General features: G+C 36.3%; 1 protein-coding gene across 5 annotated transcripts in view; it reads right to left on the reverse strand.

Moving 5' to 3' along the window:
• The window catches only part of DPP10 (dipeptidyl peptidase like 10), a 613,760-nt gene that overhangs the window by 81,421 nt on the left and 505,658 nt on the right, over positions 1 to 26,681 (reverse strand). For 4 of the 5 annotated variants that reach the window (XM_084892515.1, XM_084892519.1, XM_084892518.1 and 1 more), the window contains 3 exons: positions 19,547 to 19,667; positions 7,518 to 7,672; positions 870 to 967 (listed from right to left, as the gene is read on the reverse strand). In XM_084892515.1, coding sequence (XP_084748641.1) covers positions 870 to 967; positions 7,518 to 7,672; positions 19,547 to 19,667 — 374 coding nt within the window. The remainder of the gene's footprint in view (positions 1 to 869; positions 968 to 7,517; positions 7,673 to 19,546; positions 19,668 to 26,681) is intronic. The other variant, XM_084892516.1, reaches the window with a different exon arrangement.

Below are 26,681 nucleotides of genomic sequence, written 5' to 3' on the forward strand. Positions count from 1 at the left end.
CAAATAGGAACATTTTCCACACACAGCAGCTTGCACTTTCTGTGAAAATCCTCAACTCTGATAAAAATTTTTCTAAATATGTCAATGTGACAACATTTGAGAGGAATGTATTTTCGAATCAGGTTGATTGATAGTTGATGTCATGAAAATAACCCTGAAGCTTAGCCCATATCATTCAAAATAGTGTGAAACTATTTCCCTTAAACGGCTGCCTATCTCATCCCATCTTTAGGGTTGCTTTAAATTTTCAGAAAGCTACAGGATTTTCAAGAATCACTCTCCAAGTTGAGTCTACTCTGAATTTCAAAATCCACATGGCTATTTGATTAGTTGTTTCTCAACTGGAGATTTTGCTGCTCCATAAAATGTGTTTCTTTTCTTCCCACTTAAACTTCTTAAGAGAGCTTTTTATGTAGAATATATAAAAATAAAACCCCATTAAATTTCTCTGCCGGGAAAAGGATGCTAGAAAATCATTGGTAAGCTGTAGGGAGAAAGTTGAAAAGATGTACAAATTTTAGGGATATTATACACTTTTAAAGAGGAAAAAAAATGGAGTTACTATTTTCAGGAGGAAAAATCAGTAGAAAAATTATCCTTTGTTCCCATCACTCTGTCACATTTGCAAAAGGCCTAATTCTCAGTATCAGTATATTTAATCATTTTGAGATGCTAATCACCTTGAACTTTTAAAGGCTTCCTGCGAATAAGATAGGCAGAATGACCTCATTCCTCCACTAATGGAGGCAACCTCAACCTTACTTTCAAGTGGACTTGTTGAGCTGATCACATCACTTTAAATTACAACAAAATGGTAATTGCTGTTGAACTATCTATTCTCTGGTAAAAGTGAAATTGAAATTGCATACCTTGATTTAAAGATGTCAGGTGGCATGAGTTCCAAAGTATGAGTTGGTCCATATAGGTTAACAACATATAATTTGATTGTTGGGTTCACTTGACCTGCCTTTGAGAAAATGAAAGTTGTAAGGCAAATACATTAAGCATTAGACTGTATGAAGAAAGAAGGCAAATGCATTTGACTCTTATAATTTTGTGTTAGAATTGGGGGAAAAGTTTAATTTCGCTGAAGTAGAAATGATTTTAAATTCAACCACTTGATTGCTTTCAATTGTTTTTTAATATTGCTGCTTCTCAAACCATTTTAGTCAGACAATTAAAGGTGATAGAAAATCATGATGACTTTATTCATTAGCTAGTGCTACTGTGTTCTTTTCCTAGAATGACACCAGAGGGCTGGCTTTATTAAAACTAGTAGCTCAAGCAGCTACTCATGTTATAGGATATAATGTGTAATGATGAAAAGCACTTGGCTAGTTAAAAAATAACAATAATAAAACAAGACAGAAAAATATACCAATGCAGGTGCCACATGCTTAAAATTGCATAATACCAAATTCTATTTCATGCATTAATCATCCTAGGATTCCTTTGGCATTTATGAGTGTTAGATGGGGTATAAGTGGCCTTTAGGATGTGGGCCATGAGCAGACTGCCCTCACTCAGTACCTGGCATGCAGAGCAGAAAGACAGTAAGAATATGTCATTTGAGTTTCATAATAAAAATTGTATTAGATCATAACCAATTGTAAAGCAGTTACTATGTTTCTTGTCAATAATATCTGTTAAACATTACATGAATTATCTCATTAAATGTTCCAACTATAGAACTAAGATTATAATTATAACATTTTCCAGATGAAAAACGAGATGCTCAGCAACCTGTGCAGGGTGAGGTGCCCACTGAGTGAAGGACGCCATATTCAAACGCAGAGTACTCTTAACAATTGTAGTTTTGCTTTAATTCATTTAGGCAATGGCCATCACAGTTTTCTAAATAGACTGTGACATTTCAGGGAGTAGATATGGGATCTTTCTCCAACAAATCTCAAGCATATTGAATGAAATGAAATTTATGTGAATAAATGATTAACAGAATCAGTTGACTGCTGTGACTCAATTTATTTATTCCAAGTCTATAAAGAAAAGTGACTAGCACATCTGTGGGAGTGTTTCAAACATAGGCTGGTGCTTTAAGAGAGGAGTATAGGAGCTATACAGAGGAGGACAAGGAATTTAAACTGAGCTGAATTCAAAGACCTGACAAAAGTCTAAAGAGAACAATAAAATGGCCTTAAAGATGACAAAGAAATATTCATGCTCACGGACTTGGCAGCTACAAAATCCAGAGTTAAATCAGGGTCAGAAATGATTGAATACATTCTACCAATAGTTAGCAATAGCTCAAGAACTCTTCTGTTAGGTTCTTAATATTATGAGCATGGAGGGAAGGGAAGAAAGGTGAGCAAGTACAGTTAGTAACAGGATTTGTAGGACAGTGAAAACACTCTGCATGATACCATGGAGAGGGATACATGTCATTATACACTTCTCTGAAGCCATAGAATGTATACCCTATTTCCCCGAAAATAAGACAGTGTCTTATATTAATTTTTGCTCCCAAAGATGCGCTAGGTCTTATTTTCAGGGGAAGTCTTATTTTTCCATGAAGAAGAATATGGTACACATTTATTGTTAAATGAAAATAAAGGAAATTTATTACCTGTATATAGTACGGTAGTGCGGTAGTTGTCAACACAAACCAGACAAACTGTGAATCCTACAGTATCAAGAATGTACTCATTTATTCAATGACAATCATGTCATCATCTTTTGGAACATTACCATAACAATCCAATTCCTGAATTTCTTGGTGAATTTCTTGTGTCTCCATTTCTTTCAGAATCAGTGGACCAAATCTCTCATGTTTAGCCTGGGGGGGGGCTTATTCTCGGGGGGATGCCTTATATTTCACTCAGAAGGAAACCTGTAAGTAGGTCTTATTTTCGGAGGATGTCTTATTTTCTGGGAAACATGGTAGTGCCAAAACTGAACCATAAAACTATAGATGCTGGGTCATTATCATGTGTCCGTGATGCTTTGTCAATGATACAAAATGCACAATTCTGGTGGGGGATGTTGATGATGGGACAGACCATAAATGTATGGAGCAGAAGGTATATGGCAAGTAATTTCCGTCTCCTCAATTTTGTTGACAACCTTAAACTGCTCTAAAAAACTAAAGTCTATAAAGAAAAATGATTGGCACATCTGTGGGAATGTTTCAAACCCAGGTCAGAAGTTTGGAGTCAAAGAAACAAGTCAGAAAGGCTGTCACTACAGAAGTGCTGTGACTGTGAGGAAACATTCTGGAAATGGTTCCTTGAGTAAAGGGCTTTCTGGAAGTTAAGCTGTGAGCCTGCCTCACACAGAACAATTTTGTAAAGCTTTTCATCATTCTAAAGCCCTCCAGAGTCTGGGAATATTTGTCTCCAGCAATGTAGTGTTCGACCACACCCAGGAGCTCTCTTTCACATCACTTTTGCTTTCATTAAATTGCCATTTTCCACCTAACAATATTGGTCTTATCCATATATTTTTAGTCTAACTAGTTCTCTAACTTATGTGTTAAAACTTTGAGCTGGGACACAGTATGTAGTGGTGCCATTCAAACTGTCACAAGTTAGAAGTTTTGACCCAAAGCAGGCTTTCTTTCTGTAGATAAAAGTATCTCATAGTTTGTTATATGGACTGACAAAAAATGATTTATAAAAGTACCTAAATATATAAAGTAATGAATTAAAAATGATAGTTATTATTAAGACACTGACCTCTCTAGTTAGTGAAAAATTGTGTTTATGTTTTTTTCTTTCAATAAATTGATTAAAGGAAAAAGGAAGTTGAATTAAATTTGATCTTTTTGTGAGTTCTTATCAATGTTACATAATTTTATGATGTGACACCTTAGTTTTGTCAAAAACATGTATGGTCATTACCACCTCTTAAGGCCACAGCACTAAGTTTTTACTTCCACAGAATCACAAATATCCCAAGTAGCTTCTACATGAAAACAAATTAACAGCCGCATACACATGTGGCCAATTTTATATAAAAACCAAACATCAGGCTGTTTCCAAAATTCAGCTGTTCAGCATTTTATAATCTTAATTAGATTCTTATCTTTTCTTGGAGTTTTGAAATTAAGTGCACATTGAGAGTTCATCTGCACCTTTGGATATTTGAATTGTCTCAATAGTTTGGAGATTAGAGGAGTTCATCTATGTGCTTTAACAGTCACATTTGCCACAAAAACTGCAACTCCACAGACTTCTTCCTCTATGATTCTGAAATAAAGCCTCAATAATAATTAACCTTATTTTACTGGCAACTAAATTGCCATTAAACGAGATAATGTTTTAATTAAGAACATTAACCTGAGGTTACTGAGATAGAACTGTGCATCTCGTTTGTGCTGAATTGCTAATGAAGGATATTTTATGAGTTCTGCACCATGCTGAATTAAGTAAAATACAAATATATTTGTTTAGTGTAAGTATTTCATTAGTAAATCTTACTACATTGGGTATTTTATGCACTCATTTTAATCAAGTTTAATTTGAAATACAATTTAGTGTGAACTCTATGCTTACTTCAATGTCTAAAATATCATTTTCGGAAGTTTATTAAGTAAGTAAGAGCAAATCAAAATACATGTGTTAGTGAAAAAAAACACACCTTTTTTAAAACCCAGAGTAGAAAATAATGAGACCTTGAAAATTCAAGTAATACACCCAACATGACAGTGAAAGTTAGTATGAAAACAAAGACCAAAACCCAGACCTAGTCTCTTTGAGTCCTATTGTCTTAAATACTTAGGCAGGGATTTCTACTGGCAACCCCCTAAGAACTTGGGATTCTTTCTCTCAGCTTTGGCCATTGAAATACCTGTTTTTCATTTTAATACTCCTAAATGGTGGTCACTAACACACACTCAGGACCTTCATCATGTATTGCATCCATCAAGTATTGCATCCATCATGTATTACATCCATGATGCCTGGCATACAACATGCATTACATACAGACATATATTAGTATATGTTTATATGTGGCAAGTGTGAGGCTTTCTAAGAATGATAGTAATACAGGGTAGAACTAAAGTAGGTTTATAGTTGTTTGTATGGAAAATACTACAATAATTAATAACTAATAATAAAAAATAAACCATGTTTCCCAGACTCACAACTGTAAACCTACTCTGGCTCAACCCAGTGCAAAGCTAAGTCACTAACAGTAAGTGGAGCAAGCACAGCTCCACATATATTTGTTAGCTTGACCGGGAGACATTTTCATTCCCGGTACAACTTCTGTGATATGCTAACCTTTAGTAGCTTTATGGAGAGGGACAGAATCGATAAATGTGAGTTATTTCCCTGTTCTTAAAATAACTGTGACTTTCATACAAGGATTTGGCCTTTTAGAATCAAAGATTGTTTATTTGAAAAAAAAAAAAAAAGAGGCAATTGTGAGGAGGATGAAAGAGGAAAACAATGAAAAGTCTCTGAAAACATAAAGCATGCTATTAGGACACATGCTTCATACAATTAATAAGTAAATAGTACTATTATTTCATGCTTAGCTTAACTATTAAGAAATATTTAAAAACTAATTAAATATCAACTTACTAAATAAGTGTCTAGGTTTGTCGATCAGGATCTGTTTAATTACTGCTGACATACTTAAATGTCCTCAGGTGCTTTTATTTGTTCCTTTGTTTGCCTCAGTCTTGTTAAAGTTATGAGGACTGAGAATGTCCAAGCTCAAGCACCAAAGTCTTAAGAAGGAAACTTGAAGATGCAGCTACTGTGTATGGCTCTTCACTGTGAATCCCAAAATCCTCACCATTTGGGGGAAATGAATTACGAAAGCTGACCCATCCCGGGTTTGTTCAGTGCACAAGCTGGACAGTTCTGTGTGAAGATCTTACTTATTGACCTAAGCATTACCTAATGTTCCACCAGTCCTTCAATTTGTCAGAATTATCTGATAACCTTTCATTACCATAAGTAAATCCAGTGGTGTGAGGACTAATAATGTATTGAGAAGTCTTTTCTATTTTTATCTGGAAAAAGGCAAGTGCAATGTGCTGGGCAGGCACAAACTGGCAACCATAAAACGTGGCTGAATCTGTAACTGAAGAAATTGTAAGTACTTTTATTGGAATAGAATAAAAGTCTCTGTGAATACTTTTATTTTGGTGTTAGGTCAAATGGCTATTTCCTCCTGAAGAACACTGAGAATGGGGGACTTCCAATGTATGTCCAGAGGAGACCCTACAAATAGTGTGTCAGAATCCTGGGATCTGATTCCTCTCCTCCCTACTGCCCCCCTTAGGCATCCGTTATTTAATGCCACACCCTGTGGAAGGAAGTCGGGTTGGAGAAAAACAGTACAGAACCTCATGGAGGAAACTCTCTGTTTATCCCCGACTTTCCATAAAGCCTTTTTTTTTTTTCCCCACCTTGAAAAACTTAAGTCTAGCAGATGATAGAAAATAAGGACAGTCACCCCAAAAGGGACCATACCTTCATTGCAGGTGTAAAATAATATGTGTGATAAGTAATTTGTCCAGAGCTCTGCCCAGTTAATGTAATATGCAAATTGAAAAATATAAAATCTATCATGCTAGGAAATACAAAAATACAACTCACTAAAAATGGCCTCCAGATGAAACTAGCAGCCATGTCTTATTCTAATGAAGAGCTAAAATGTGTAAAGTGAATTTTTAAAAGTTTGCTATGAGGTATCTTTACGTGATTGATGCATAGAGGGCCTCACTTAGGAGCCTTTCCCTTTCTCACATAAGATGGGGAAAGTAAACTTTACAAAGGAGACCTTAAGTAATTAAACATGAAGTATACTGGAAAACCGACACACTCCAGGTGTTTTTGCAACCTGCTCTAGAAGCCTCACCTAACATTTGAAAATGGTTTCGCCATCTGCACAGGATTTCCATCTTTGCCTCACTCAATAAAACAATTTTATCCTCACTGCGCCTGGCCATGGCTCTACCCCAGCGTTTTATAAAGTATGTTCCAGAGTTTGCTCTGCCAAAACAGTACTGAAGTTAATGCTAATAAATCCTTTATGCTTAGTCTATTCTTTATTGGTGATTCTTTATGCTTCTGCAGATTCTTTATGCTTAGTCTACTTTTTATAGGAGATTTATAATATGCATTAACATATAGAACATTAAGTGCTCTAAGAAATCATCTTGAGAGAAGCTAGATTTTTTGTCAACTAAGAATTTCCAGTGTATTTGAGGAGGGCACTTTTCCCTCCTTTATAACATCTATTGACAACTCACAGAATATACCTTGGAGAAAGACCCCTTATATCTTCTCACCATCTTTCAAGTGAGAGATGAGGGAAAGGAAGAATTAGAGCATCAAAGGGAAAGAAATGCAACAAGGTCAAAGTTCCCACCTCCCCACATCTTGATCTCCTCCTACCCAAGCAGTGTGGAGACTACTGAAAGCTCTAAAATGATGCTTCCTTTTTTCTCCAAAGACAACTTGTTCATGAACCAAGAATACCATCAGTGAAGTCACTGGTGCAGAGCAGGGGCAACACACAAGCGTTGCCACGTGACTTACCTTAGGATACGGATACTGCTTTCCTTTGGGATACAATGCTCCAGTATACCGAGGAATAACCATGTTAGGCACCAGTGAATCATTTATCATCAGGAAGGCAAGCCTTTCTCCATCTGGTGACCACCAGTGGGCGATGTGAGAATGCAGAAGTTCTTCTAGAATAAATGAGTGTTATTTGAAACCCACTGTAGAGATGTGGGCTCAGTGACCCACAAACATCTGTCCTTGAAAGCTTCATTGTCCATGTACATTTTCTACACTTGTGTTGGACTTCAACAACTTCATAAAGCATTCTCTATTTATGTGTTACCCCTTTGATCCCAGGAAAAGCAGATGCAAAGAAAGGAAGGAAGAAAGCAATAAGGTCAGGATGTCATGGGTTGCCAACAATTAAATGGAGACAATGAAAGTACTGCCATAGTGAAAAGAAAGCAGACGTTTTCAAATACTAAAATCTTGGACTGCTGGCTCCTAATCAGTCACCTGCCTGCTAGCCAGGTCACTCCCAACTGCCCCTTCCCTGCCAGCCTGCCCCCCTCTGCCAGCCTGGTTGCTCTCAACCTCCCCCCCACCCCTTGCTGGCTTGGTTGCCCCACACAGCCTGCTTGTTCAGTCATTTGGTCATCTCTCACTAAACCCCCTGCTGGCTTGGTCATAGGCAGCCATCTTTGTGAGGGTGTGATGGTCAATTTGCTTCTTTATTATATAGAATAAGAAATAAAAATATAAGGTATTTTTTTGTGTGTGGCTCCAGATTCACTATCTACTTTTATATGCCTGCTTTCTGGCCCAGAAAATTAACCTGTATGAAGCACATCAATGGGATTCTCATGCCCTGTAGAATATGGCCATTAGGGTTCTTTAGCAATAGCTCAGGGGAGCATAAAGTCACAGTATTTACTCCTTTAACTCTGTCTTGATATGTCACCTTAAGCTTGCTGTGTGTTTTAAATGATCTCTCTCCTCTTGTCAATGCAGCCACCTCTCCACAATTTTCTGCTTTTGTATTTGGTAATGGTTCATCTCTATAGTCATAGGCTGCTGCTAGTTTAAATTGTAGCTCTGTCCTTTATATTTCCCCTACACATTCACTTTGTAAATGGTCTCTTTGTACATAAATCCTCTTCAAATTATTGAATGTGCCACCTCTTTTCTCCTGGGACCCTGACTGATACAGTAATTAATAGCAGCAGTAGACTCAGGAAAGAGATCTTCAAAATTAGATTTTGAGATTAGGTTGGAGATATATCCACCTCTATAACTATATGTACTATCTTTGATTTAATAATTACCTTTCCAGGAAGAATTGTAGCATACATAATCCATAGTAAGGAATGGAAGCATGAGTAATCAATTGTCACTGATAATGATGTGAAATGAAGTGCAAATAGGGAGGAAAGGTATTGAGAGGACAAAAGGTTGTGACTTAGTTGCTACGGCAGTGGCAACTATAAAGATTGTAAAGTTTACCTGGTTCTTATGACATCTGACAGCTGTTACATAGGGAAAAACGTAAACTAAATCCATGACTGCAAGATTTGGAATACACAAAAGGTCACCATGACATATTTGAAGGAGTCCCTCTCTTTTGTAGTTGCAGGGCAGATATGGTTGAGGTCCACCAGATCATATTAATGTTGCCAGTGAAAATGGATTCTTTTTTAATGTCTTGAGAAAACAATTTCAAAGGAATGCATGGAGGATGTTTACCAGTAAACATAGTGGCAATACTTATTGGAATGAAGGGGAAATACTACACCATTGGAATGGAGAGGGTGTCAAGCCTCTAGCAGCAGATGCCTCAGGTTCTTGATAATTCTTCATATATGTTCGTGGTTCTCAGTAAGTAGCAAGCTTTCATTCAAAACCAAAACCATCCAACCTAGCTTCTGATTTTCCCAGGGTATGAGTTGGGTTCCTCCCCCTAACCAATATCTTTCCTAGACCTTTTGGGGTCCTGTGCCCTCATCCAATCCATTCCCTTTCTCAGGCTAGGCTTCACCCCTTCTTGTTGCAATTTTGGCATCTATTGCCATGCCTCAAACTACAAACACCTCCTTCTGCATCATCTTGTCTACTACTGGGCATGTGTTCAGCTAAAATTTTCCTCTTCTACCACATACCATGGTTCCCTGCCAGTTGATATTGGGCAGATTGCACCCTAAGTAGACTCATCCTGCCTGCTTCAAGGATTAAATACCCTCCATGGAGAATAAAGTGATCCCTTGGACTATGTGAATGAGTCTGTGAATGCTATAGCTTCCTGGTAAGTCAAGTTTAATGGAGTGCTGTAATTTCCTAGTGAAGCAAGCCCAATATCTGATTCAACCTCCAAGTGTATTAAATTTAGTATCTAGTTCTACTTTCTCCCTTCCTTCATTAATACTAACTAACTACCTATGCCAACAGTAAGGGTTGAAAAGGGCAACACAAATCAGGAGCTCAAATGCACTTGTTTCTTAAAGTTAAGATAGAGATAATGGTAGAGAAGTGCGGGGCCACTGATACATAAAATAAGGATTTTTATATAAACATGTGCACTCTGCTTGTGCTTTCTGAACCAGCCTCAGAAATAACAGATTTCATAGTGGGATACTGCTATATATATCTAATTTTATGGATTAATATTTTGAACCTCCAATTCCCACAAGTCTGTTAACAGGCAACCTCTATCTATAAAGGTATAAAGGTGTAGTGTAAGAGGAATCTCTGCAAAGTTTAACAGTCTGAATCCTTAGGGAATAGTTGAGGTCTAGTATTTTGGGATATATTGGTCTATCTCTTTTACACTGAGAGAAAATTAATTGATACTGTACTTGTATAAAAGTAAAGAGGTTCTGGACTCTCGATTTTGAAGAAAATGTGAACTACATTCACATGTGCTGCCTTGTTCTATTTCCCATCTAAACTGTAAAGGTGCCAGCTCTGAGTAGGACTTGAGCAAGTGAGAGCTATGCAGCAGATCAAGGCCATGGTGCAACCTTCCCTACCACCTTCACCTTGTGGCCCCGCAGATACAAGGGCAAGGCAAGTAACCATGGCGAATGGAGATACTATGGAGCTTCGGACGCTCATCATATGATGATCAAAGCACAGGCCATACCAGCTTCCCAGAAAGGCCATTTCTCCTGTGCTGATAAATATTCTTTATTTCTAAAGCAGCTCTTTACTTGGCTCTGGCAGAAGCAATTAGCCTGACCATGGGATAGCAAGTGACTATGCAACCCAAAAGCCCATCATGAACTGACTATTATCTGATTCACTGACCATAAAACTAAACACAAACAGCAACATTTCACTACAAAAAAAAAAAAAAAAAAAAAAAAAAAAAAAAAAAAAAAAAAAAAGAAAAAGAAAAAGAAAAAAGCAGTATCCTGGTGTATGGGATTGGTCCAGAGCACATAAGTCAATTACTCATGGTATTGCACCCACTGCTTTTTCCCCCTACATTATCTCACATCTAGGCCTCAAGATGTATTTCTAACACAAGTTGGCAGAAAAGTCATAAATGCACGTCTAGTTAATAGGCAGATTTGCACATTGTACTTAAACACGCTGGAATTGGATAGGCCCTGGACTACAATCTGATTCGGGAATGGCAGTACAAGACTATAGTAACATAAATCCTCTGAGCTGGCAGACTTTTGCACAGATATTTAGTTTTCCGCTACGGGTGGAAGGAGACTTGGCATAAAATATGGATCCCTGACTTATGCACAATAACTAATAAATGGCCACCCAATGAGAAGAGTAGCTTTGGAAAATTAGTGAAAAGAAAGATTAGGGAGGAAATGAGTGCACATATTTTTGTTTAAATCTATTTTTATTGATTTCAGAGAGGAAGGGAAAGAGAGAAACATCAATGATGAGAATCATTGATTGGTTGCCTCCTGCATGCCCCCTAGTGGGGATTGAGCTGGCAACCCAGGCATGTGCCCTTGATCAGAATTAAACCTGGGACCCTTCAGTCTGCAGGCCAACGCTTTGTCCACTGAGCCAAACCAGCTAGGGCAATAAGTGCACAGATTTGTCAGAAGGGGTAAAAATGTGAAGACATAGTGTTCCGTTTAATGTTCAACAGAGCATATTCACAGCAGGGCTGCTCTCAATAATCCAATGGGCAAGGTGACTACCAAGTGAACATCAGTTTGCCTCTGACTCCCACCATTATTTGCCGATAACAGTGGTTGTCACTAAACTGTTGATATGGCATTATTACCCAGCAGTTCCAGCTGACTACCTGTTGGCAGGTGGCTTACGTGGAAGCCATTCTATCAATAAGGGTAGTGTTTTATCATTATTATAGGTATGGATATGCCTTTGCTGCCTGCAGTTCTATCAACACTACTCTCTGTGGACTTATAGAATAACATTCATTACTATGTCACTTCCAAACAAGCAATATTTTATAGCAAAAGAAGGGCAATGGGCTCAGACCCATCAAATGCACTGTTCTCATCATGTTCCCCATTGGCTGTATGTACCTGGCTTGTAGAGGAGTGACATGGCATGCTCCATCTGGGTCTTGGCACTATTTATTTGACAATGACCTTGTAGTTGGGATGTCATTCTACAACATGCAAGTATCCTTCCTGCACAGCCAGGAAAGCACAGATCTAGGAACTAGGGGGTGGAAGTGAAGTGTTTTCTTTCACTATCAATTAATAATCCACTGGACACATTTTGGATTTTGTCCTCAAGATAATGAGCTCGGTGGGTTTAGAATTCTTAATGCCTGAAGGAGGATTATCTCCTACAGAGAATATAGTGATAATTATGTTCCTCCGAATTGGAAGCTAGAATTTCCTTCTGACCATTTTGGGCTCAATATGACTGAGAAAAATAAACTGGCAGGAAACATAGTCACTGAGTTGAGTCTGATGATTAATCTCATCTGCCAGAAAGAAATTTGTCTTTATTCTACAAGGAGGGCAAGGAATACTATATTTGGAACTCAGCAGATTCACAAATATGCCTTTGTTCAATTCCATCTCTCTTTCCAATTTCACATTCCAATTTCCATTTCGAACTGGTATTGTAGCATCCTCATTAAGAAAAAGAAGCAAAGGAATATAATTTGGTAGGACTAAAGCTTTGGTTTGATCCACCAGGTAAATAACCTGCCTAGTCAAAATGTTGGCAGAAGGTAAAGGAAAAAACAAATAATCATGAAGGGACACATGATTAGCAATTAAGGCCACATGATGCACTTAGTCCTTTTCTTAATTGGAGCATTTCCCCCAGAATCTTATATAAAAAGCAAAAGTGTTAGCTGTAGTTATAAAATTCAGACAGGTGTATATAACTGGACTAATACTGCTATACCTATGTTCCTCTTCTGAGGACAGAAACTTTTTATCTGAATAATAATAAGAATACTCCCAGGGTTTCTAACTTTGGTTGGGTATGGCCAACAGACAAATCAAGTAATAGAAGATGGTTAGTGCATGGCATTTACTATATGGTTCTTACTTATTGACATCATGTGGGTGGGCCTGGCTGTGTCTCTCAGCCAAAATTCACTGCTTTTACTATTGTGGAAGCCACAGGATTCAGGTAAGAGCTGCATCCCCTTCTCATTTCAGGTGTCAATGGCTAACCATTGTTAGCCATTGTCTTTAGTAAGTGGCCTCTTCAAATATACAACTTTGAACACTATTTTTAAAAATATGTTTTTTTTAATTTATTTCAGTGTGAGGGAAGGAGAGGGGTAGAGAGAGAGAAAAATTCACTCAGAATTGAGCCACAACTTGGACATGTGCAATAGCAGGAATTGAACCAGGACCTCCTGGTTCATGGTTCAATGCTCAACCACTGAACCATACTGGCCAGACATCAACACTATTTTGAATGTGATATGTATTTTTCCAGTTATGATCTTCACCCTTTCACACAAGCAACTTCAAGTGCAGATAAGGAAGCATGAGGCATCCATATAAAAAGAAAATTCTAAATGCCAATTGAGTGTAAACTCTAAGTCTTATGAGACTTGAAGGTGCAAAAATATAATGATATCTGAAATCCACACTTAGGGTTTCTAAGAAGCAAAGCAAGTTCCATCTGGGGTGCTGTAGTATGTGTGCACAAGTGCTTCTCAGGAATCAGAATGACCTAGATTTGAGTGCAATATCCATTTGAAAGTTTATATTATCTATTTATTTGGAGTGACCTATGACTAAAGTCATTCCTCACAACAATGTTAAAATAGCAGAAGAGTACAAATAGACATTTATTTGGCTTCCTTCAAGTACAAAAACAAAGCTAACTGAAATAAAGAGATGAGTAATAGAATATTTAATATGAATTTTTCTAAGAGTCCTCTTGGATAAGGCAGGCACTTATTTAATCTCAACAAATAAGGGCATTACTCATGGATTTAAACTTCCTGTGTTGATTATATTATATTATCTATAATCAAAGTATTTTTCAAAATTGCATTCCTTTCTGTTTCAACGTAGGCTGGGCTCTTCATTGTCTTTATTATACTGACTTAGAAAATCTCACTGCAGAGCAGATGGAATTTTCAATACATGTTGTTTTATATCAAAGACAATTAAAACCATGGCCTCCACACAAAGAAAACTAACATTTAACCACTGAGTTCTGAAAAGTAAGTGGATTGTATTCATTTGTTGCTTATCAACTTAGACAGATAGGGTCTTCTGAGTATCCTATTACTAGCTAATTTTGTGGATCTGCAGTTGATTTTTTTTTTCTTTTAATTTTCAGTATCTCACTGTAGACTTTCTCAAAAGAATTATCTTTATTCATAACTTCCTCACTTCCCATTTACACCTCCATCCACTGCAATCTTACTTCTGGTGCAACCAACTGAATGATTATGTTCTTGTCAAGTTCTGGTAGCAAATCTAACTGTGGTGTCCTTAGCTTGTTTGCCCCCAGACGCTCAGCAATGCCCATTATCCTACCTTCTTCTGGCTTCCATAGCTGCATCTCTAATGTTTTTTGTTTATCTGCCACAGTTCAGTTTTCCTGGAATTTAGTAAGTGCTCAATAATTATTTGTTGAATAAGTGAAAAAAAGGAATATAATTTCTGTGTTCAAGAGAAGGCAATAAAAATAGGCACTTTGTATTGTTCTCATCAAACAATAAAAAAGTTACAATCACATATTGTTGATAAAAATATTGTTTGTACTATAATTTCTTTCTCTCAGCTGTTTATTCTTACCATTCTTAAAGTGCAATGCAAAGATATTCCCCCATTCCACCAGTCTTAATTATGTTTATATCTTTAATCAGTATGCTGATGTGTAGTTCTATATACTTCTATTTACAATGCTTCAACAAAATAGTTTATAATTTTTCACTCCAATAATTTGGAAGTACCCCAAATCTGTACTACTCATTCTATTGCTCTCAGATGATACTTGACAGATAAACATGCTCAGTAACTGTTGGACTGAATTTCAAAGATGAATTTCTTTTAAAACACGAGTTACATTTTAATATGCTTACATATAAGTCATTTATATAAATCATTAGTTCCATTATTTTATATGCTTAATCAATTGAAAGCAACAGTCATTTTTTATTCTTTTTGATAGATTCAATACAATGAAAAATCTCAAAGTTGTAAACCTGGCAACTGTGAATTTTACAGTTTTTTTCATAAAACATTCATCTGATACTTTATTTAGTTAAGTTACCATGTTCAATACACTAATTTATATGAATTACATTAGAAGTGCTTTGTGTGAATTGTATTTAAATTTTTTGTTTTGAAAATAATACTTTTATTCTTCTGAACTTCACTAACTCTTTAAAGTACATTATGTTTTATTTCCCTTAGGAATTGAATAATATTAGAAATAAAAAGAGGCTTTAAAAGGACACTTTTCAAAACTTTTCAAGACTTGATACTAGTGACTATGGTTGGGAACAATAGCCACACTTACAGATTGGCCTGGTCCTAAAAGAGATTAAGCCAGGCCCTTAAATTTGGCATAAAAACATTTTATTATCTTTTATGTGATTCCTTATCTAATCCTTTTTTTCTTATGGCATTTACAGAAGGCAAATTTCATTTTACAAAGTAAGTGGAACTGTTATATATTACTTCTTGAATCTCTCACACCTACTAATTCAGATAATAATTGATTTCTCTAAAGTAATAAAAAGAAAATCTCCACACTTAGATTATCACACACATCCTGTTGAAGATCATAATGCATTCCTAATAGAAGTCCCTGGGTTTTGGTGCTTACGTTTAAGGGTAACGAGAAGCTCTGGATTCTGGGTGCTCTTGGCGCACTGGGCAAGCAAAGTAACAGTGGACGATTAGATATATGTGGGACTCTTGAAACATAGATTGGGATGAGAGGCAAAATGTTGAGGGGAAATCAATTATATGAATATGAGATCCTAAAACATATGTCTAAATCCCTCTACTAAACCTGAACATAAATTTCCTTGATAAGGTCCCTTCTCTTGGAACTAAAGCAGAATTGACTTAAGTCCATGAATAGTAGGGTTCAGAATCTTTGGCTGAGAAAAATGACCAGTGAAATCTGACGGTGTAGGTGCATAATGTATGCCAAACTTTTAAAGGCCTGAAACTGTGACAGCTGGAGCTGACTAGGACTACGCACTGGCTTTGAAGATACAGAAGCAAGTGAAAGCTCTGCTTCTCATGAGCTCTGAGACCATGTCCAAGATGCCTATCCTCCCTGAATCTTGGTTTCTTCAGCGCGGGATTAGATAGATATACTAGCATTGCAAAATAAGTCACATTGCACATCTGGAGATTCCTACTATGCCTAGAACATAAGAGCCCAGAGACTTGAATTTAATTTGAATGACAAAAAATAAAAACAAAAACAAAAAACTGTCATTTCTCTATTTTCCCTTTGGACTATGTCAGACCTATAATGTCATCACAAAAGTTTTTGTTATTTGTTTGTTCTGCCTATCCCTCAACAAGCTGTTCAATCTTAGCCCAAATATATAGAATTTTTATGTTCTAATTAAGAAAAAAAAACACACTAATTTGTCAGATAATGGTCTGTAATGAATCTCCTTGCAATTTCTTTTAAAATGCAATACTATAAACTATATGAATTTTTCCACTACTCCTTATGAATGCTGGCTTACTAAGTCTGTCACCACTATTTACTAGTGACCAGAAGCCAAAGAATCATTCTTGTCTCCCATCTGCCCCATCCATTGAATCACAAAGATCTATCTACTTTACTGTTTCAAGTTTAGTCTTCCTTCTTCCTGCCCTAACCATAATCCAGTTGATAATTATCTCTTGATAGAACATTGAAAGCACCTGATAGCTGTTCCTTGTTCTTTCCCATTCAACCCCAGCTTCACACTCTAGTCAAATGATTTATTTATATGAAAGATCAGCCGAAGCCGGTTTGGCTCAGTGGTAGAGCATTGGTCTGCGGACTGAAAGGTCCCAGGTTCGATTCCGGTCAAGGGCATGTACATTGGTTGCGGGCACATCCCCAGTAGGGGGTGTGCAAGAGGCAGCTGGTCGATGTTTCTCTCTCATCGACGTTTCTAGCTCTCTATCTCTCTCCCTTCCTCCTCTCTGTGAAATATCAATAAAATATATTAAAAAAAAATGATTTATTTATATGAAAGATCAAATCTTGACACTCTCTTACTTGAAAAACTCTATTAGTTTCCTTATTTTCCTGGCCAAAAAAAAATTAAAATTCCAGATTATTTTTATTGTCACTATCTCTTGGTTCTTGCTGACTTCCTTTTTCTTAAATGTTATGCCTCAATAATAATAAGCAGATTTTAGTTCCCTAGGTGCTCACTATGCTATTTAACCCTATTGTGCTTTTGTAAGCTTAACCCTTGCTTGGGTTTTCCTTCCTAGTTTCTTTTTATGTGTTCTACTTAATGTTTCAGGCTCAACTCAGAGGATTTATCCTTTAGAAAATATATGCTAATTCCTAGGATGGGCTAATTCTTTGTTCTTTCAAAGGATCCTGTGTTCACTGGGATTTGACTATTTACCACACTGAATTGATCTGGTTTCTTTTATTTTAAAGATAAAAAGCACATCTTATCTATCTCCTTTAGGTAAGAGATGGCTAGTTCTGGCTTTCTAGTTTACCAGAACTAACCAGGTTTCATATTTGTTCTCCACCTGTTTTGTTTTTTGTTTTTTTTTCAATTCACTTGTCCATCCAAGGCCCTTCAAATAACTCTTCTTTTTGAAATAAGAAAGCCAGAGTTAGCTTCTGATGCTCTCAACCAAAGAAACTTACTTATCTATTTTGGTATTACAATTTTTAAAAATTTCATAGCATAATCATGGCTATTTCCACAGTAGCTACTACTCTTCCTGGGGACAAACTGTGGCCTCTCAAATCTTTGATTATTTGAAGCTGGCACAAAAATATATTATAGATATAAATATGCATGCAAACATACACATACAAATATCAACTGAAGATGGTTTGACTGTGGTTGGTGGGCACACAGTGTAATGTATAGATTTTATATTATAGAAATGTACACTTGAAACGTATATGATCCTATTAACCCATGTAGTCCCAATATATTTATTAAAAATACATATCAAGGGCTACAACATATTTTTCTTGATAAAATATTCCACTCAGGAAAATGTGTATATTAATGTGAAGTCCTGAGAGCAATACTTTGTTTTGTTCCCTGATGTATCTCAGACCCAGACAAATACTTGGAACATAATAGTTCTTTAAAAATGTGGGTTGGAGGAGAGAATGGATGAAGAAATGAGTGAATTAAGAAAATTACTTTTTTAAAAACAGAATTAAAAATATTGACTCTGGGTAGAGAAATTGAATTTGACAATGTTGCTCCAGAAAATGTATTTTCTGGGTAATACATCCTATATAATAAAGAGGGGATATGCTAATTGACCCTCACACCATTGCAAAGATGACGATGCCCATAGCCAATAAGGAGGAAATATGTGAATTGACTGCCCCACCCTCAAAGATGGCTGCGCCGACAGCCACAAGATGGTGGCACTCAGTCCCCTCAACCCACCAGAGCAACTCCGCTCACCTGCCTCCAGAGCCCCCCAGTCCTCTCAGTCCCCCTGTCACCCAAGGCCAGCCTGAGGCACAGGCAAAACTTGTATTGTGGTTGCCCAGCCTTCCAGGGCTGCCCAGGGCCCCCCAAGGCTCAGGTAACCAGGAATGGCCGAGACATGGGCTGCCAGCAGTGGCAGCAGCAGAGGTGTGATGAGGACATTGTCTTCCCCTGATTGAAGGGTCACCTCCTGCCCCGAGGGCTCACAGACTGTGAGAGGGGGCAGTCTTAGCTGAGGGACCACCCCTCCAGTGCATGAATTTTCATGCACTGGGCCTCTAGTAGCTTTATAATTTCTTTAAAAATGGGCTAACTTAGTTTAAATCTTGGCATATTTTGCCAAATCAGTTGCAAAGACTGAAATCCAGGTATTCAACTCAAGCTTTGATTCCCCAGGAAATCACTACTTATAATTAAACTGATAATTGGTAAATAAACAAAATAGATAGAGGTTTTTGTATATGATTCTTTTTTATATTCTCAATTATTATTAAACAATTCAATAGTTATTGCAAATAACTCTTTAGGTAAGTTCTATTTTCCTCATTTTACAATGGCCTTTAAAACATGACAGAATTTTAAAAGTGGCTTTTTTGAGAGAATCAAAAAAATTCATCATCTAATCCCTGAGTGCTATAAAGGTGATCAGATTCGCTTCCATTAGTTAAGCATTATAAAAAATAAAATATATGTATCTATTTGGCTTGAACAATATATATATATACATACATAAAATATATGTATCTATTTGGTATATATATATACCAAATGTGGAGTCATATAAGTAGATGTAAGTCACAATATGAGCACATAAAAAGAAATGAAGGCATGAAGGCAATTTTGAGAGGAAATAAGAAGAAAGAGTGCTATAAGTATTGTTCTGGAATTGAACAGATTTTTCTTAGAAATATTGTATTCAAATATATCATTTGCGTTCCTGTGAAACTATATCTATTCAACTCACCTTCATATAACCAGTCAGCAATTCCATTAAAAATAATCCCTTCTTTTCCAGAAGATGTCAGTCGCAATGAACTGCTCTTTATATCAGGTTGATAGTAGATATTATTTTCAAAGATATAAATCTGGATGAGGAAACATGCAAAACAAACAAACCCAACATATTAGGAAACCTTTTTTTTAAAGCTTTCTTATTAATCAACAATAGCTGAAGAGCTAAGTGTTTTGTCTGTCAGTTTTCCATTTGCCTTTATTTAATGCATATTTTTGTATTGCTTTTATAATAATTATTAATAGTTATTTCTTTCTTTATCATTATCAATATCAAACTCTCATCTAGAAATAACATGATCCTCACTATTTAAAGTTTTAAACCCTTATTTTCAACCACAACTTTTCATCTACTTAATAATCTCTTCCTATTACTTTAAAGTTGATCTGGATTTGAGATAATATTTTGCATCCTCAAGAGACTCTAAACTATACCAGATGCCATTTTAGTAAACAGCCAACTGACTGTTTGAAAGGCTTCCAGTTTGTGTCTTTATTTTTACTTTTTGTGGTCAGTGAAATAATATTTACAGATTCTGTCTGATTCTATCTAGCTCCATATACAGATCTGCTGATCAAACGAAAGGATGATACAATTCCTTATAATTGTTAAGTCAACACACTTCACTATATCCCACTCTCTTCTGGCAACTCTTTCCCAAATAGCATATCAGTAATAATAACCTTGTGCCTGAGAGTTTACAAAAGAATTTTTATTTAAACACATCAGAGAGTCTTCTAAAATAATAACAACAGCAACAGCCCCAATAATACCAGCTACAAATAATATCAACAAAATAATAGCAACATCAGGGTAAAATTATTTATAACCTCTTTAAAATATCTTCAGTGATAAGCATTTCAAACTGCTGGCCGATGTGATAATATAACCTTCATAGAACCATGTTTCATCCACATATTGAAGGGAATAGAATACTGTCCACCGTGAGCCAAATTGCTGTTTTGATTGAACATTCTACTAAGAATGTGAAAACTGGCCTAGTGCACACATGTTCCAGCAGGCTGTAGGATCATCACACAAGAGCAAATACAGCAAACATAATAGCTTCTGAAATAATTATCTGATTAATGATGAGGCCCTAGATTTATAATCTTGGTGTGCACAGTGATGAGAGCAATGTTAATATCCAGAATATTTTGTTCATATTCTATTTTGATTTTGATTATTAGGCAAGCATTCAACAGTTAGAGTATCTAATTAACCATTCCACCACTACCTGACACTTATAGATGAGAATGTTAATAGAATAAAAAGAATTTGGCAAGAGAGAAGAAAGAAATATACAACAGGGTATTGAAAAGTATGGGCTTTATAATAGGGTAGCCTAAATTTAGAATCCCAGTGACATGGATACTTTTCTGTAGCTTTCTAAATCTTGATCTCCTCCTTTAATAAATGCTTATGCCTCATTTTAGATATCTGCTGTAAGAATAAATGAGATGATGCATATAGAACATAATGCACATGTGGCTATTACTGGAAGCAAGGCTGACCACAATCAGAATAACTTGGTTTAAAATCCTGAGCCCTTTGAAGGTTACAAACTCTAAATCAAAACAAAATCTCTACAGTTTCAGCGAAGGTATAAATTATCCCAAACTATTGACAGTCCTACATGTGATGCTGATGTGAAAATTTATTAGGAGTAGTAGTTGAACAGTACTAGCAGGCAAAGAAGGAAGAGGAGAGGTATTAACAAATAATATTTACTGTTTTGCTTCATTTAGGAAGTTTTCAAGTGATAATAGAACATAGAAATTAATTTATTATTGAAAGCATATGTGTACACTTTGGCAAAAATTTAAGACCTATAATATATCTCAGGTGTTGTAAAACTGAATGGAAGATAATTTTAATGACATTCACAGTCCCTCTTGACAGAAAAAAATTGTTAACTTTATTCCAGCCATCTAAAACTTAAGTTTTACATCTTTTGTAAAACTTACAAAGAGTATATGAAATAGTCACACAAAATCATCCTGACTTAGAGGGAATCTCCTCTTTGGATCTGAACTTCTAATTAGGGCTTTTGAGTAATGATAATTCAGATCATCCACACCCAGGCTATTTAAGCAAAGTGGCTATTATTATTTTTTTTTAAATATATTTTATTGATTTTTTACAGAGAGGAAGGGAGAGAGATAGAGAGCTAGAAACGTCGATGAGAGAGAAACATCGACCAGCTGCCTTTTGCACACCCCCTACCGGGGATGTGCCCGCAACCAATGTACATGCCCTTGACCGGAATCGAACCCAGGACCTTTCAGTCCACAGACCGACGCTCTACCACTGAGCCAAACCGACTTCGGCCAAAGTGGCTATTATTATTAAAAGTAGGTGTGACTTAACTCAAAGTAAATTTTTTCTAAATTCTCTGCTTTCTGAAGGTAAAAACAACTATTCTAAGTCAAATAATTAATAAAACCTCCATTATTTCATCAGATGTATAAATTATTCAAAACTAATGACCAGGAATTACATTTACAGTTGAAGAACAGATTGGATGATATTCAGAATCCATAAAAAAACTGACATCTGCTTCAATGTGAAGGAACAAGCAATATGGAATCAGAATTTTAATGTCACTCACTCAAACCTGCAATACCAGATATTGTCCAAAAAATCATATTTTTTCTGTGGACAAAATTACTCAATACCTTCATGAAAATGTACATTTATAATTTCTCAACCCCTTTCAATTATCAAGGTGTTTCCAAGAATTGCACAGTTTCAAATAACAATCACAAACTCTAAGTACTACCTTAGCAATATGAGAGCTGCAGCTATTTTCAAGTCCAAGGTGAACAGGCTGATGAATTAAACTGGTACCAAATGGCAATCATCAGGGGCTGTAGCTAATGTTCAATCACATTGAAAATATGACAAACACTAATGTCATTTATCCTAATGCTGCTGATTAAACTGTCATAATATTTTGATGTCATTAATCAATTCTTTCAGTGAGCCACCTGAACAGTATAACAAATGAAGTGGGTAGTTGTGTGACCATGTAACCCTTCAATCTATAGAGCAACCCAACTGCCCAGTTTTTCAACATTAATTATTTTAATACACTTACAAAATAATTACAAGTAGTGAAGTTACCACTAGGGAAACAGGAAGACAGAAGAAATACTATGTGTTGAAGCATGACAAGTTGAGAAATAGGTAATAAGTGTTTCAAAAAATCATTTTAATAAATGTTAGTCAATATTGCTAATTATCAATGATCAGGCAAATATATAGTTATTGCTAGGTAGAATTCTTTTCAGAGCGAATTTTCAATTTTCTGCCCCCTGCCCCAACCACCAACAATGCTTCAATTGTGGAAAATAGGCATGAAGCCAATTCTTTCCCCACCCCTAGCCAATTGGTAATGAGCATATAGCAAGAAATGAACCCTGGTGTTAAAGGTCATTAAGATTTTGAGATTGAGTGACCACAATGAACACTAGCCTACTATGACCGATTCAACAGGAGATAATACCTGATACAAACTCTTCAAACTTTTAGCTAGCTTAAAAGAACACAAAAAACAGAAAAATAAAACAAAAATATAACTGAATATTGGATCTATTTTAACTGAAATATTACTGAAAAGCTAATCTATCCTTACTGATTTAAGGATAATTTTACTTTAGAAAGCTGAATTATTTTTAAAAAATCCCCAAGCATTGTAATGATGTAAGAGAATCTGTAAAGTTACAGTGGAGTTCGGATTGTCTTTGTGTTGCCTTCTACTGTGACTTCTACTGGAGAAAAAATTATAATGACTTTGCCAGATAACACATTCTGGCAGGGATAAGGTAAAGGGGTGCTTTCCTACGTTGACAGTGATAAGGGCTAGCTTGCTAGCTTAATTAGGCAGACAGGAAACTGGGGGAGGCAGGGCAGGGGTGTCCAGGAGAATGAAGGCATTTCTGGCCTGAGCAATTAAAATAGCAGCCACTGTGAACAGTATGGTGTTTCCTCAAAAAACTAAAAATGGAACTCCCATTTGACCCAGTGATCCCACTTCTAGGAATATATCCCAAGAAATCAGAAACACCTATCAGAAAGGATATATGCACCCCTATGATCATAGCAGCATAATTCACCATAGCTAAGATTTGGAAACAGCCTAAGTGCCCATCAGCATATGAGTGGATTAGAAATCTGTGGTACATCTACACAATGGAATACTACGCTGCTATTGCTATAAAAAGAAAGAATTTGTACCATTTGCAACAGCATGGATGGAACTGGAGAGCATTATGCTAAACAAATTAAGCCAGTCAGAAAAAGGTAAATATCACATTATCTCACTCATTTGTGGAATATAATGAACAACATATACTGATAAACAAAAACAGATCCAGAGACAGAGAAGTGTTGATCAGACTCTCAAACCTCAGAGGGAAAGTAGGAAAGGGTGGGGGTAAGTGGGAGAGAGGAACCAAAGGACTTGTATGCATGCATATAAGCCTAACCAATGGACACAGACACCAGGCAGGTAAAGGTATGAGTGAGGTGATTGGGAGCCATGGGGGGATAAGGACACATATGTAATACCTTAACTGATAAAGAAAATAAAAGATTTTTAAAAAATAAAATAGCCCTGACCTGAGCAGCTGGGAGAGCCAGGACAATTGAGGTTGGGTCCATGGGAGAGGACTGCATAGATGGGGGCTTGGAGATGCCAAAACGCTTATCTCACTTGTACTGAGGATAGAGAAATGCCACAGGAGGGGAATGGTGGGGAGGAATACATACACTCTCAGGGGATAAAGAAAAGTCACAGGATATCGGAAGAAGGAAACATACATATTTTTACAGAGAATTGAGGAATGTTGCAAGATAAGGGGAGGGAATGAGGGACATCACGTGAGCTTTGAGCTTTGAAACGAATACTATGTGGCAGAGGAACCAATGAGAAAAGCACGGGTCCTAAATTAATGAAGGGTCTAATGAGAAAGGGTCAGGTTCAGACAAAGGGCTACAGCCTTTATAAACCCGGAGACAGAGAGACTCAGGAGACTTGGATTTTATAGATTTTCCCCCCCATTACAGAGAGGGAGCAAGAGAGAGCGAACAGGCCTCTCCCCTTTGGGGGCTCCTCCCAAGGGGTTCTCTTTGGGGACACCCCTTCCCAGATGGAGTTTGTATATGCTCCCAATAAACACCTACTTTTTTATTAAAGAAATCTGCTATTCTTCAACTTCATCGGACAAGGATCCATGAGAAAATCTCTACCCCAAACCCCACGTTTTAACAGTGAAGATATAAAGTATTATGGCCATATGGGAAAGCAATACAGCAGTTGAAAACAAAATCTATTCTATCTTATAAGCAATCCATATCTTGGGTCCTTGTCTTGTAGAGAAAAAAAAGTACCGATCTGTAGACAATAATGAAGCTTGTGATATTTATCACAGCAATGTTTATGATGGTTAAAAAAAAATGTCAAAGTTAAAACCCAGGAATGAATGCCAGTATTCACATTTTGTGATAACATTCAGGCTTTGAGGAAAATAAATTAATACCACATAAGCTGACTTGGAGAAGTTTCATTGAGATATTGCCAAGCGACAAAAGACACAAAATGAAAAAAATGATTACAACATGAACCCATTTTGTGCACTAAACAATGACAACACTAATAAAAACTTAGACTGGCAAGAGTTTCACTGACAGATATACAGTGGATATAGTCTATTGGGACTTGGCCTGCCCTATCTAGTTTTTTATTACTGTGGGATTTTAGAAGCCAGAAATTTACATTTCCAAGAATATCTTGCAAATGAATCTTCTCATGCCTTTATAATTATTCAAAGTGTGTATACATTTTTAGGACATCCTGTGTATGTGTGTGTATATACTTCAAGAGACATATAAGAATGCTCATAGCAGTGCTATTTATAATAGCAAGTTAGGATGTTACAAGTAGGACAATGATTATCCTTGGAAGGGAGTAGTGACTGGTAAAGGGCAGAGATAGAGCTCTGGGTATGACTAATGTTATGTGTCTACTATGGGCATTATGTGGATGGTAATGTTTACAGGATTAGCTCTGTATATTTGGGACATATTTGTTAAACTTAAAGAAAAAATATTAGGCAGAATTTTTAATTAGTAATCACAATTAACTTAAAAAATTACCCTAATGACTATCAGTATATTAGTAAAAGCCACAGTGTATCATTCAACTGCACAAAAATTCTATTTCCTTAATTTACCAGTATGCAATAAATTCTGAGTGTCCATTTATATAATGCAAAGTAAAGCTATGAACATATGCTAAATAGTTTGATTACCTCTGACATTTTTACTTTGAAAAAATTTCTGTGGGTTATTGAGCACTGCTTTCATTTACCTGCAGGGTCATTACTGAGACATAGAACAACTCATTCAAATCATTCATGTCACCTTTGCACCAGCACCTGACATTCTGGAGACGAAATCACTATCAGAGAACTCCCATCCTTTGACATTTGCAATTATTCATATCAGGAAGCCCTTTTAAAGAGTTCTTAATACCTTTATAGAACATAATGAATTTCAAAGAAGTGAAATATAACCCTTCGTCTTAAATTCATAATTATGTAAGTCACTTTCCAGTTCCAAAGCCCTTTTATCCATATTTTAATTTTTGAAGAAAAATTGGTACCAGTTAAAAGTTAGCAAAGAGATAACTGAAGAACCAACTCTAATCAATGAAGTGTAACAGCAGACTCTCTTGGCTACATCAGTCCATAAATCTCCTTTAGAATGCTAGAAGATCTTATGATAAGTAGATCATCTTGATAATTAAAAATAATAATACAAATATTTATGGGCCTCTATTATTAATCCCAGGTTCATAGAGTCATCACATTTTTATATCATCAAAATATCTGTATGACATATGTATATATTTGAAAATGAATCTCTTTCCTCTTCCACTCTACTTTCTTTTCTTTCATTTTTCCTTTATCACCCCATTTTCTTGCCTTCTTTCTTTTCTTATAGTCCTCCATCATAAAGTGAATATGTTAGTGTCATCCTTTATATGCTAGGCACTGTGCTAAGCCTGCAGTATATAAAGACA

This window comes from Pipistrellus hanaki (genome assembly GCF_964339955.1).
Source record: "Pipistrellus hanaki genome assembly, chromosome: 8".
NCBI lineage: Eukaryota > Metazoa > Chordata > Mammalia > Chiroptera > Vespertilionidae > Pipistrellus > Pipistrellus hanaki.